At 31.2% G+C, this 14618-nt stretch overlaps 2 protein-coding genes across 2 annotated transcripts; both read left to right on the top strand.

Annotated features, from left to right (window-relative positions):
* The first annotated feature begins 886 nt into the window (after positions 1-886).
* LOC105359328 (phenoloxidase 2-like) lies at positions 887-5922 on the top strand. Its single transcript, XM_011495898.1, has 9 exons — positions 887-1023; positions 1447-1639; positions 1719-1942; positions 2485-2687; positions 3191-3608; positions 3770-3898; positions 4594-4921; positions 5297-5535; positions 5609-5922. The coding sequence occupies exons 1-9, from the start codon at positions 919-921 to the stop codon at positions 5867-5869; spliced, it is 2100 nt and encodes a 699-aa protein (XP_011494200.1). The 5' UTR covers positions 887-918; the 3' UTR covers positions 5870-5922.
* A 2144-nt stretch (positions 5923-8066) lies between these two features.
* On the top strand, positions 8067-13574 carry LOC105359525 (phenoloxidase subunit 1-like). The gene is made up of 10 exons (XM_011496137.1): positions 8067-8071; positions 8281-8395; positions 8817-9009; positions 9624-9847; positions 10161-10363; positions 10711-11128; positions 11329-11457; positions 11668-11995; positions 12449-12687; positions 12829-13574. Exons 1-10 carry the CDS (start codon positions 8067-8069, stop codon positions 13030-13032), a joined length of 2058 nt encoding a protein of 685 aa, XP_011494439.1. The 3' UTR covers positions 13033-13574.
* Positions 13575-14618: the final 1044 nt, after the last annotated feature.

A 14618-nucleotide genomic window follows, 5' to 3' on the forward strand; every position in this document is an offset into this window, starting at 1 on the left:
AAATTACTTTAAATTATTATATTTATCTACATAAAGAATTGTTACAAGTATTTTTGTAAATCTGAATAAATTTAATTGTATTCATTTATAATTTCAACAATTTTCGAATGTGAGTCTAAGTGAACGTGTCGTTACCCAATATATAAAGCGAACAATTTAGGTCTGAAATTATAGTAAAAGTTCTATCGACAGAGCGAACTGTTACAATGTTTACATTGTACTACTAAATAGTGTTTATATAAATATTTAATGACATTGAATCATGGAAGCTTCAATTCTCTAAAAAAAATTATTCATATAAGTTTTATCAATGAAAATTCTTTTTATTATTATCTTTATTATTGTATTTTTATATCTTTATTATTATCATACATAAGCCATACACGTTGTACTTCGTTTTTGTTTAATAAATTATAAATTACAAATAATAAATTGAATATTTTAAAAATAATATGCTTAAGTTTATTATACTGAATATGCATGCAAATATAAAAAATATTGTTTACAATGACTGTAAAGAACCTTATCAAGTAAATGAACTCTGCGAAAACAGGAAAATATGAATAGATAGTATAATACTCGTCGGTTTTCCGTACCAGAAGTTTTCTTATTATAATGATTTACATGCTGATATGAAAGACCCAGAAAAAAAGAAGAAAAAAGTGAGAGAAAGAAAAAGATATTTTGTGGCAAAGCGACATAGCTCTATCGGCTCAAAACTTTTTATCGCCGAGAAAACCACAAGATCCTGCACGAATGGGATATAAATTTAGCCATAATCGCAGACACGTCTTTATTCAGCGTCTTTTGTTCCATTTGGTTCGATCGACGTTTGAGGAGTCCGATAGCGTCAGCAGTCAAGTATTTCTCTTGAATAACCTAAATTTAACGTCTCACAGGTATTAAACTTTCGCCAAAATGAGTGCAAAGAACCTACTGCTGTTGTTCGATCGTCCCCATGAGCCGGTTTACGTGCCAAAAGGCAACAAACAAGTTGTCCTAGACGTCCCGACAAATTACTTGGTATATGTCATATTTATTTAATTTCTTTATAAACATTTTCCTATAATACAAATGAATTTAATGGTTAACCGTTTATAAAGTTTTAACGTCCAGAGCATCTGTGCAATATGCACACTACGCAATATACTTGATTCCTTTGTTTAATCTATAAAATGTAGCAGTAATCAGTTTTAGATGCTAAATAGTCTTATCATTTCCATATAAATACTAGTCAAAATTAATTATCAAAACTTTCTTTTTCTCCTCGTTTTGCACATGCTAACGATCATTAAATCCAAGACAATAACGTTTGAGTGACAAACTTAGTTTTTTTTTTTTTTTTTGCAAATCAAGGCACAAGCAATATTTCATTGAAACTTAATGTTGGTCCAGCTGATGATAATTAAGACGTATTCTACTTTTCCGTAACGTCATATTTTACAGCCTGAAAAATACCAGCCAGTTGCCAGTGAGATTTTCTCCCGCGTTGGTACCTCGTCCGAGACATCGATCCCCATAAAACAAATCGCCATCCCTGACTTGAGCCTGCCATTATCGCTTGGCCGCCGTGATGGTTTCTCTTTATTCCTTCCAGCTCATCAAAAAATGGCGTCCAATCTCGTCGAGATCTTTTTGGGTACGCAATTTTCCATTTATCATATCGCTTTTACAATAATCTCTTGAAAATTTCACTTGTGATAAAAATACTTCACAAGGTATGCGAACCGTCGAGGATCTATTGTCTCTTGCTGCCTACTGCCGCGATCGCATCAACTCGCAGATGTTCGTCTACGCATTGTCGATCGCCATTTTACATCGCCCGGATACCAAAAATCTTCCAATTCCGCAATTGAGCGAAATCTTCCCGGACAAGTATATGGACAGTTCCATCTTTAACCGAGCTAAGGAGGAAGCCAATGTTATGCCAACCGGTTCACGCGTATGTCAAATGTCATCTCGCAGCATTCATAATTAATATTCACTATTGGCTATAATACATTTTTAATAAAGTAAATTGTTATGAAATTACAACTATGCAACTACTATTTTACGTTTAATTTCAGCATTTGACAATGAATGTTACATTCTATTATAATACTATCAAGGATCTATTATAGTGTTTATACCGTACTTCTAATATCTTTTCGAAGGTGAAAAAAACTTGATATTCATGAATTAGAAGTTAATTTTCTATTACTCGTGCAGAATCATGTAAATTTATTTATTTATTAAAAATTATTATACAAGTGATCATTTTCAATGGAAAATAGTACAGATAGTTATATATATTTTATAAGCATAGCATTTTTACATAAGCGAATGATGGACGATAAGTCATAAGGGTTAGATGTACTTAAAATTTAAGTCACTTGTAAAGTTGCTTACTTCAGAGTATATCTGAAAGCGTTGAAAAAGTTTTCAATTAACAGATTGGATTGGTAACGGTAAACGATTCGCTTTTTTTGCCCAAAATAAACGTAGATTCCCATCGAGATCCCTTTGGATTACACGGCGACCGACGCTGATCCCGAGCATCGCGTTGCTTATTGGCGCGAAGATATTGGAATTAATCTCCATCATTGGCATTGGCATCTTGTCTATCCATTTTCCGGGCCGATGGTCGTTGTCAACAAAGACAGACGTGGCGAGCTCTTTTATTACATGCACCATCAAATTCTAGCCAGGTACATACCTAAGATTTCTCTCTCTATTAATTGTGACATGCTTTTCTCCACTTCAAGTGCTAATATTAAACGATGAAAGATTTCTCTGACGCTTAAAAAATATTCGTTCTCACGAAATGTAGTTAATAACGTTTTTTATTTATTATCATTGTACTTGTATAATCTTATCATTAAACTAAAATGTAAAATTATAATTTGCAAATAAGTTATAAATTATTTTACGATACACTTCTATTACACTTGCACTGCTTAAAGTAGTTTCCCAGTCAAACGCAGAGCAATATATTCAGTAATTGTCCCAACATAGAAACAAAAAAAAGACCAACAAAAGTAACCATCAACATATTCCATAAAATCGTATGACTTTTACGAAACGCCGCACCGTCACCCAAAACACATGCCTCTACTAATAGCAATAACGAAGTCGCTAACACTTAAAACAAGGACAACTAGATCTCCACTACCTAATCCACGATATTGTCTCACCTCCTTCCCTCCCGCAGATACAATGCCGAGCGTCTCTGCAATAATTTACCAAGAGTACGACGCTTGACAAACTTGCGCGATCCAATCCCCGAGGCATACTTCCCCAAACTGGATCAAATCGTCGCCGGACGTTCCTGGCCGGCGCGACCCGCCGGCTACAGCCTCTCCGATCTCGACCGTAAATCCGATCAACTGAAGATCGATCTGGCGGACCTTGAGCGCTTCAGGGATCGCATTTTTGATGCCATTCATACGAACTCGGTGCGCAATAACGCAGGGAGTACAGTGCGAATTGACGAGAAGACGGGCATTGACGTACTCGGCAACATGGTCGAGGCGAGCATCCTCAGTCCCAGTCGAACATTTTACGGCGATCTTCACAATTTAGGCCATCTTGTGATCGCCTACTGCCACGATCCCGACCACCGCTACCTGGTACTAACGGGTTGTATTATTATTCCATTGTCTTTGGTAATGGGTCTCTGGGCGAAGCTCGGCTACCTCATTTGCCGACATTATTAATTAATTAAATCTCTAGATTTATTCTGCCATCGATGACTAGTTGAAAGTCATTCTTAGCCTTTGCTATTCCGTAGGAGTCTTTCAGCATTATGGGTGACTCGACAACGGCCATGAGAGATCCAGTTTTCTACAGATGGCACGCATTTATCGACAGCCTCTTCACAGAATACAAAGATAGTTTACCGGCATACACTCTGCAGCAAGTAAGCATTGAAATATCCATGATATTGGAGTTTGTAATTGCGGTAATTGACGGCGATCATTAAGAATCGCTCAAGCGTAGTCGTCAAGGTATTTACATGCTGTTAAGATATTGGGAATACGTCGACAGATTTTAATCCACTGCTTTTTATTATACTCGACGCATCTCCTCCATACTACTTATTTTCATGAATGATAGTCTTTAAAATATGTTTACATATCCCGTGGGCTTACTGAGAATTTAATTAAATCCAACTTTTAAATAATTTATGTGCTTTTCTTTATGATTAGTAGGGGATTCAACTTTTTTTTTTACAATCACTAGGATAAGCAATCGTTTAAAATCTCATAATTATTCAAATTACTTTCTCATAAATAATCTTTATTTACGAATTAAGTAGATAAACTTTTCCCTCGAAATAGAGAAAATTTTAGTTTTATTATAATGTTCTTATTTCGATATTCGAGCAATTGGCTCGATTTATTGTGATAATAATTATTTCTAAGCTTATAAATTAAACTACATTTTCTTCGTGCACTATATGCATAATGCATTGCGAAATCTGCAACTTAACTACCTTCTTATTATTCTTTGAAATTTGCTTTTAAAATATATTGCTTTCAATTCCCGTCTATTCTATATTAAATAAGTTCAAACTCCGTCGATAATAATTTCATTTAATTTAAATAATTGTAGCTGGTCTTCCCAGGCGTCAGCGTATCCAATATTCGTATAAATACCTCAGGGGCAAATCCCAATACTCTGAACAGCCATTGGACCAAAAGTGATATCGATCTATCTCGCGGCCTGGACTTTACTCCGCGAGGATCAATATTCGCTCGAGTTCAGCACCTCAATCACGATTTTTACACCTATACCATCACCGCTAATAATTCTAATAATAAAGAGGTGCTTGGAACTGTTCGTATTTTTATTACTCCCAAATTTGACGAAACAGGACGGCAATTAACATTTAACGATCAACGGATGCTAATGATCGAGATGGATAAATTCACAGTTCCACGTACGAATACACAAACAATTAATTATTACAACTATTTTAAACTTTACATTTATTATTATTATTATCAATATCGACATTATTGTTATCGTTATTGCTATATCATGCAAGAATTTTTTTCAATGGGTTGCTCTCTTATTTAATAAATTTGCGACATTTAATGAAGTCACGATAATCTTGAAACCAGTAACTTATAGTAGAATAAAATTATCAAGACTTTACGTCAACCGCATTACCTATCATTTTATGACTTTGCACCATACGGAATACTTTCTTATCATATAGTAATATTAATGTTTCTAATGTAGTTTTCAAGAACCAAACAATGACTGTACATACAGCTTACACAGTATTTTTTTCATATATTTTTCACAACAGTGTCCAGAGGGCAGAATATAATTAACAGAATGTCCAACGAATCAGCGCTGACGATTCCGTTTGAAGCAACATTCCGCAACGTTGATGAGAATAGGCCGGACGAAGGTGATTTTCAGAGTTTCGATGAATTTAATTATTGCGGTTGTGGATGGCCACAACACATGCTTGTGCCTAAGGGCACAAAACAAGGTTACCCCATGGATATGTTCGTCATGATTTCCAATTACGAATTGGATAGGGTAAAGATTTATATAAACATTTTCAAATGCTCAGATCTTTTATTACAAAAGAAGAAAACCACATTTATTTCAGGTGAATCAAGCAGATTCTCGTGGATGTCGCGATGGCGTTAGCTTCTGTGGATTGAGAGATCTTAAGTACCCGGACACCCAGTCAATGGGATTTCCATTCGATCGTGTCGCCAGAGTCGGTGTCAATTCTTTACATGACTTTTTAACACCAAATATGAATCTGCAACAAATAACGGTTCGATTCAACGACGTCATCAAGCCACGTCTATCTTATAAAAAACAGACTAATGAGTCTGCCTCCGCGAGTCTAACGAAAGATTAGATAAGGCATACTTTGTTGGGGAAATTATTGATTTGAAGAATTTAAATACTACTCACTGATATTTTATTTTATATATATATATATATATATATATATATATATATATATAGCATATATATTGCACTTGAATTTTCAGATGAAATTTAAAGTTTTGAATATTGATAAGATGTGAAGAAAAGTATAAAATAACAATATACACATCTATCTACATAAACATATCGTTGCATTATAATTATTTAAACCTTAAACATTACTATCCTTTTCATTATATTTTATTTAAAACATATATAAAGTAAAACAAATACAACATCTAATGAAATTTTAATCATTTTATTATTTTTAATGCACCGTACATGTAAATAAAATAATGAAAATCGTATATTTTCGGTGTATTTCATCATTCGCCATTATTAATGCTGAAAAACAACAACAGTAATAATAATAATAATATCTATAAACTATACTCATCTATAATTTTTTTATATTATTATTAATACTATTAATACTATCTCATAATATTATAAATTTCATTATTTACTTGAAATTTATTTTTGAATTCGAGAACTGGAGGCTTTTCGATTCATACATATTAAAAATAAAACAAAATTTTTCTTTAAAAAGTCGTAACGACGTGTCAAAATATGAATGCGTCAAAAATATGAAAGATAAATCCTTAACTGAATATATGTAAAATATTGTATTGTTTGCAATAACTGAATAAAGGAGACAAGTAAATTAGTACTATAAGAAAATGATTGTATTGAAATATTAAGATATATTATAATAGACTAATTAGTAAAAGCGCCAATATGTAAACAAATTTTAATACCTACAATGAAATTATAAGCTTCCTTCAAATAAATGAAAGCAGTATAAATAAATTTTTACTATGAATTTAATTATTAAATGTAAATGAGGGAAATGAATATTTTTTTAATTTAAACGATAAAATTAATTACTTTAAAATATAATTGTATATGTTAAATATTTATTTGTTCTAACAATATTAATCTCTATCATCTAATTTAAATTCATAGATCATTATTTAAATTAAAGTCAATGTATATATATGAAATAATTAATTATAGAACGAAGAGAAATCGCCAATTAAATAAAAATTTATAACAGAACATATGAATGATTTTTTTAATAATATACACTAATAAACCAATATGTCCAGTCCTTAATTTGCATTCATTGATAATATTGTTACAAAGTGAAATATAATGGAAATCATATATATTGCATAGTAATTTTCCATTATTTTTTTAAAAATTATTATTTTATTGATTTTAATAAACACAGAGTTTGTCATGTATTATCGTAAAAATGTACTAATAGCAGTTTATTATTGGGAAAGTATATATATGGATATTAGTCCAAGAAAGTATAATTTAATTAGTTAAAAAATAATAATAAAATGCAACTAAAATATTAGACTTAAATTGATATGCAGTAATGGCATATGCAGTTAAGAAAAATATTTTTATTTGTTCAGTGACATATTGTAAAATCATTTTCATTTTTTCCAATTCAATGTTAATATGAATGCATCTCATTGATTATAATAAAATTAATAAGAAATTAAACTTTTAAATTATGTATTTAAATATTTGCTTGGATATTCTAAAATTTAATAAAAAAATGTATGGCAATTGTTTTATTATTTTAAATTATTTTAAAACTATTTTTGCAAAATTGGATAGTAAAGAAAATTCTTTCCCGATACTGCATGCACATGAGAATGTCAGTATACTTGAACATTCAATTTCTACTGATACTGTTTCATTTTATTTTAAATATATTTAAAATTAGTGTTTTTATAACAAGCTTTTAATATATCAATAATAAAAATTTACAATAATATATTAGGTTTACAATAATGAAATAATTATATCAATAAAAATTGATATACAAATTGCATATTATGTAATAATTAGAGAAGTAAAATTTTAAAAAATATATATATTACAACAGAAACTATGTTCGGTATAATTAATTTTTTTTTAAACTTCGAACTCCTTATCAAAATATATATTATCAACATAAAAAATTGAAAACAGGAAGGGATGAGAATTCCACGGTTTCTACATAATTTGGCTATAGATTTGGCCAATCGTCTCACACACTTAGATTTAAATTTGGAAGGTTCCCATACACAGTGATAATATCGCGGAAATTTTGTGGCTAACTGAAGATGCTGTGAGAACTTGAAGTTTATATCTTCAAAAAACCGCAAAGATCCTGCAAAATTTGAAGTATAAATGCTTGCAAAGAATGTAAGGCAGCACATTTAGTAATTGCCGCTTCATTCGAGTGAATGAATGCGTGACGAAAGTAAGGAATCAAAAGTTTTAATTTGCTTAAAAATAACCAATAAATTTCTAAAGTCTTACGGTGATTACCAATAGCGAACTCGCGAAAATGAAAAGAAACCTTTTGCTCCTATTCGATCGTCCTCATGAACCCATTTACGTACCCAAGGGCGAAGAAAAAATTAGCTTCGATATTCCAACAAATTACTTGGTATTACTACAAGCATTACTCTATTATTATTATTATTATTATTATTATTATTATTATTATTATTATTGCTATTATTATTATTGTTGTTACTATTATTATCATTATTCTCATTAAAATTATAATAATTATTATTATTGTTGTTGGTGTTGTTGTTGCTGTAGTCGTTATTGTTTGTATTGTATTAAAATTTTTTTAATTTAATCTTAAACTTGAGAAATAATGCTTTAAGTGCTAAAATATAAATAAACGTGTATAAATGATAATTTCATTCATTAGCTTTCGACAAATATAATTCGACCATGTGAATTTCATATTTATCACTTCATTGAATCATTCATTCATTGACCAATGTGAAAGTATAACAATTTTTTTCAATTATGGAATTTGTTCCAATCTTATTAATTTGATTTAATCTTTGTAGAATAATAGATACCAACCAGTCGCTAATGGAATTTTGAGTCGCTTTAATAATGAATCACAATCATCTGTTTCTATAAAGCCAATTTCTATTCCTGATTTAAGTCTACCATTATCGCTTAGTCGTCGCGATAATTTTTCATTATTTATACCATCGCATAGAAAAATGTCTGGTCAACTGACTGACATGTTTTTGGGTATGTGAACAGCGTTATCATATTATATTAATTTTTTAAATAAAAATAAATTGTAGTTTGAATTACCGTTTTATCCAATATTTATATTTTCACGTGAATTATAAATTTTTTATCTAAATTAAAATCTGTGTATTATGAATATTAATAAGTTTCTTCTACGATATTGAAAATTTTTTCATTAAGAAAACATGACAAAGTAGAGATATTATTTATAATAACCATGACGTAATTATATATTATTAATCTTTGTTAATTATGAGTCAAAGGTCTACAATCTATATTAGCTATGAATTGCAAGGTATTGTAATTTTGATTTATTCCATTTAATATATTAAAACCAATTTTTTTTTAAATTAGAAAATAATAATTCATTAGAGTATGTTTAAATTGTTAAAATATTGTTTAACAAATATGGAAGACTTAATTAAACGACTACAATTTAATATATTTAATATACTGTATAATTTGACATCAAATGATATAAAATTTATTTAAAATGAATCTAATATGCAGAAAATTATTTAACATTGTATTTGCCATGTATATATGTGTGTGTGCGTGCGCGAGTGTGTGTATTTATAATGTGTGTTTATGGTGTAATATCATTTTACAAGGTATGCGAACCGTCGAGGATCTATTGTCTCTTGCTGTTTACTGCCGCGATCGAATGAACGCGCAGATGTTCGTCTACGCATTGTCGGTCGCCATTTTACATCGCCCGGATACCAAAAATCTTCCGATTCCGCAATTGAGCGAAATCTTCCCCGACAAGTATATGGATGGCTCTATCTTCCATCGAGCTAAGGAGGAAGCTAACGTCGTACCTATTGGCTCACGCGTAAGCTAATGTTTAATTTTAACTATTCAACTCATGCTTATAGGCGATAATGATATGATAAAAAAATTAAAAATAAAAAAAACATTAAATTATTACGTGATACTTTCAACTATTGCAATTGGAAGGTATTAAAACTATTCATATGACGACGTATTCTTCACATAAAGATTATCTGAATTTCATGAGACAATGGGTATTATCGTTACACCTTCCAATACAATAAAAATAGAGTGAATGTCATCGATATTGATAATGCAATAGAATTAGTGTCAGCCAACTTTATAAAAAAAAAAAATAAAGAAAAAAAACTTAGACTCCCATCGAAATCCCTCTGGAGCTGACGGCGACCGACGCTGATCCCGAGCATCGCGTTGCTTATTGGCGCGAAGATATTGGAATTAATCTCCATCATTGGCATTGGCATCTTGTCTATCCGTTTGATGGACCTTCTATCGCAGTCAACAAAGACAGACGCGGCGAGCTCTTTTATTACATGCACCATCAAATAATGGCCAGGTAAGTTTGAAGCTTCAATGAATAACGAACTTTGCTCTATTAGAATTGCGGTTTTAATCGCGATTGAATGGCGTCCGTTGTAAAATAATTACCTATACACGCGATCGATGGTAAGCTCAGTGTTAATTATTAATATATATAATTAAAGCTCAAGTAATACACAAAGTTCGTGACAAAGTTGGGCTTCCCTCGATTATTGCGCCTTAATCGTGCGCATATCGTACACGCATACTCCCAGCTCCGTGTAAATATGATCAATACGATCGTAAGTCAATAATGATGAATAGAGAAGCCGATAAAAGAGATCTTGCGTTGCTGTAAATATAATTTTCTTGGCCATCTCTTAGATATAATACGGAACGTCTCTGCAATAACTTGCCACGTGTGCGCCGTCTATTGAACCTACGCGAGCCCATACCCGAAGCTTACTTTCCAAAGTTGGATCAGATGGTGGCTGGACGCGCTTGGCCTGCTCGGCCAGCTGGATTCACCCTGTCGGATATCGACAGAAACGCCGACCAGCTGAGGTTCGATCTATCGGATCTCGAGCGCTATAGAGATCGAATAATAGAGGCCGTCCATACGCAGTCAGTGCGTACCGATCAGGGCGGTATTATACAATTGGATGAAGTCACGGGTATTGACATACTTGGTAACATCATGGAAGCTAGCATTCTCAGTCCAGATAGAACGTATTATGGTGATTTACATAATTTGGGTCACGTAGCAATTTCGTTTTGCCACGATCCTGATAATCGTTATCTGGTACGAAGGATAGCTTATTATCTGTTTTTAATATTAATGTTGCCAATCTTATGCTTGTTGTATATTGTAATTCGATCGCTTACGAATAGTTATGTGGACAAGTTACACTATTTTTCCAAGCTTCCTAATCTATCCAGCCGGCTTACTTTCTCGCATTTAAAGACATAGCTTTATTAATTGAGAATTTTGTCAATGTTTAGGAGAATTTCGGCGTTATGGGTGACTCGACAACGGCTATGAGAGATCCCATTTTCTACAGATGGCACGCATTTATCAATAGTATCTTCACGCAGTTCAAAGATAGTTTACCGGCTTATACTAGTCAACAGGTGAGCAATGTAGTTTCACATTTTTATTGAAAATCCAACGAGCGTATATAATAATGATAACAAATATGATAAAATAACAGCATGGATAATGGTTCGGTTGTCAAATCTTTTATCCCCCACAATACATAAATCTAATACATGTATATAATCAATGTAATATATGAATTTATGGTGGATTTGGAGTTTGGGCAATAATTATGCGTCTCGTAGCTTTCGTTTCCAGGAGTCACGGTAACAGACTGCCGCATTAACACTCCAAGAGCTAATCCTAATACACTAAGCTGTCACTGGAAAAAAAGTGACATTGACTTATCGCGTGGCTTGGATTTTACTCCCCGAGGATCAATTATGGCTCGCATACAACATCTCGATCACGATGAATTTTCATACAGCATCACTGTGAATAACTCGAATGACGGAGATGTGACTGGAAATGTACGAATTTTCATGGCGCCCAAATTTGATGAAACCGGCCATCACTTCAATTTCAATGAGCAAAGGAAGCTTATGATTGAAATGGATAAGTTTGTCGCTAAATGTAAGTTTGTAGCTGAATTAAGGGATTTGCAAAATAAAATTTGCAAAATAAAATTGGGATATTTAGAATTGAGGAAAATTGAAAAATTCTTTGGCTAGAAGAAAAGCTGCCCGTTATTCATTAGTTGTTTTTAGTCTTTTTCTTACTTCAATTATATGAATTATAAGAACTTCATGTCACATAATAGCTTTTCGATAAATAAAATATCTCTTTCTCTGATGTTACGAGAAAATCTTTTATTGTACGTTGAATATTACGACTTGAAAGAGTCTTATTCGACTAATTTATCAAAAATTACAAACATCTAACTTGCTAGAAAGCAGTAAATATAGCGAAAAGAGAAATAAATTGGAAAATAAACATTAATAATATATTAATAATTAATAATGTATTTATTTATTTATTAATTTTTTGTTCTGTTTTGTTTAATAATGAAATACGTTATTGTCGCAGTGAAACGAGGGCAAAATATAATATCGAGAAAGTCGGTAGAATCCTCGTTAACTATTCCTTTTGAAGCGACATTCCGAAATTTGGACCGAAATCGGCCAAATGAACAGGATCTTCAAAATTTTGATAATTTCAATTTCTGTGGTTGTGGATGGCCACAACACATGCTTGTGCCTAAGGGCACAAAACAAGGTTACCCCATGGATATGTTCGTCATGATTTCCAACTACGAATTGGATAGGGTGATTTTTTCTTTCTTTGTTATGCTTTTCAATTTACATGAACAACTATGCAAAATCAATAATTTTTCACAAGTAGCGCCTGTGGGAATGAAAATTTGGCACAGTTTAAGCGATTATAATTATAATTGAAATTGGTTGTAGGTGATGCAAGCGGAGCCAAGTGGTTGTTACGATGGAATCAGCTTCTGTGGATTAAGAGACTTAAAGTATCCAGATGTGCGCCCTATGGGTTTTCCATTTGATCGAATCGGACAAAATACAGTAGGGATGTTAAATGATTTCCTTATACCTAATATGAATGTACAGCAAATTACAATTAGATTTTCGGAGTTTATAAAATCCTAATTGGTAAGTGATGTAAATATTATTTTATATTTTGAATGCTTAAAATAATATCAGATAATTAATGTTGTAATTGTTATACATGCTCTACTTATATCATATATTTATTCCAGAATAATTTAAAACTTTTGATATCAAAATATCATCCATTAATAATTATCAAGGGGCTATAAAGATTGATTACATGATTTTATGTGTATCGAAAATAATCCCAATTACTTACAATATTAATTATTATTTCTCTCATATTAAGTTCAGCGTAGAACATAAAGTGCTTGATAATAAATTTAATCATAGAATTTAAGCATACGATATTTGATTTATAAAAGTTATATACTTTTTAAATTTTGAAAAACTCCATTCTTTCAGAACACTTAATTACTCAGATTTTCAGATTGGTTATTGCAACTTAATATATATGTAATTAAAAGATAACCGGAGATTCACGAAACTTAATCGTATAAGGGTGTGAAGATAAATAGTGCATAATAATTTTTCTCTTCAATTTTATAACGTCAATTAATTAATGTTTTGAGTAAGTAGTTAACAAATAAAAAGGAAACTAATTTTGTAAAATCATTGCATTAAATGTATTACTAAATTGTCTTTTTTGCTGGAAAAATGATGTAAAAATGCCGAATTTCTATTTTACAAACCTGTTTACGATTAACTCTTTTTAAAATTTAACATTAATTATTATTTTAACATTTACAATATAAGTGTAGATATATAAATTTGAGATTTCAAATTTATTGTTACAATATAATGTAAAAAAGAGGAAAAGAAAAATGATTAAAAAAAATCGATATTGCACTAATCTTTATTACATTCCTTCTTCTCTTTCTCTCAGCTGTTCCTTTTCATTGTCTCTCTCTCTCTCTCTCTCTCTCTCTGCCTCTTGCTCTCTCTCTCTCTAATAGCTTAGTTTGCCGCCCTCGAGATATCCAATTATAAACCACTCTCGTACAATAACAGTTAACTCTCATCCGTAGAAGAGAGCAAATGATTCTGCTTTCCATCTATCGGCGTTAAAGATTGATGCGCCGAGAATAAAGGAGTAAGAAGAAACGGGAACTAGGCGCTGAACTGAGTTAATTATACGCTAAAAGTCGCCTATTTCTCCTCCTCACAGCTCCCTTTAAAGATCGAAACTGGTTATTATCGAAGATAGATAATGTTAAAGCAAATTACATTGCGACTTAACTAATGTTTTTTGTGCATTTAGTGACTATACTCGAGTATTTTCCTGAATCCACAATTCAACGTACATAGTTCACAATTTAAATGGAAAGTATGAAATTTTTTAAAAATTTAGAGGTGTAATTATTAAATGCTATATATTATAGAAAAAAATATTTTAATAGTATATAAAATATCTCATATTTTATATCATACTATTTAGAAATTTCTTACTTAAGAATCAAATTTTATTTCATATTACATTCAAAAGTTCCTAATAAGTGAGTGAATATTTATAATATCCATTGAACGTTGAATAATAAATATCTGAAAATAAAATGGTTATAACAAGGCCTCGTATTAAAATAAAATAAACGTTCAAATTATTATTTTCATTATAAAACGTAACA

The sequence above is a fragment of the Ceratosolen solmsi genome, unplaced genomic scaffold (genome assembly GCF_000503995.2).
Source record: "Ceratosolen solmsi marchali unplaced genomic scaffold, CerSol_1.0 scaffold11, whole genome shotgun sequence".
Lineage (NCBI taxonomy): Eukaryota > Metazoa > Arthropoda > Insecta > Hymenoptera > Agaonidae > Ceratosolen > Ceratosolen solmsi.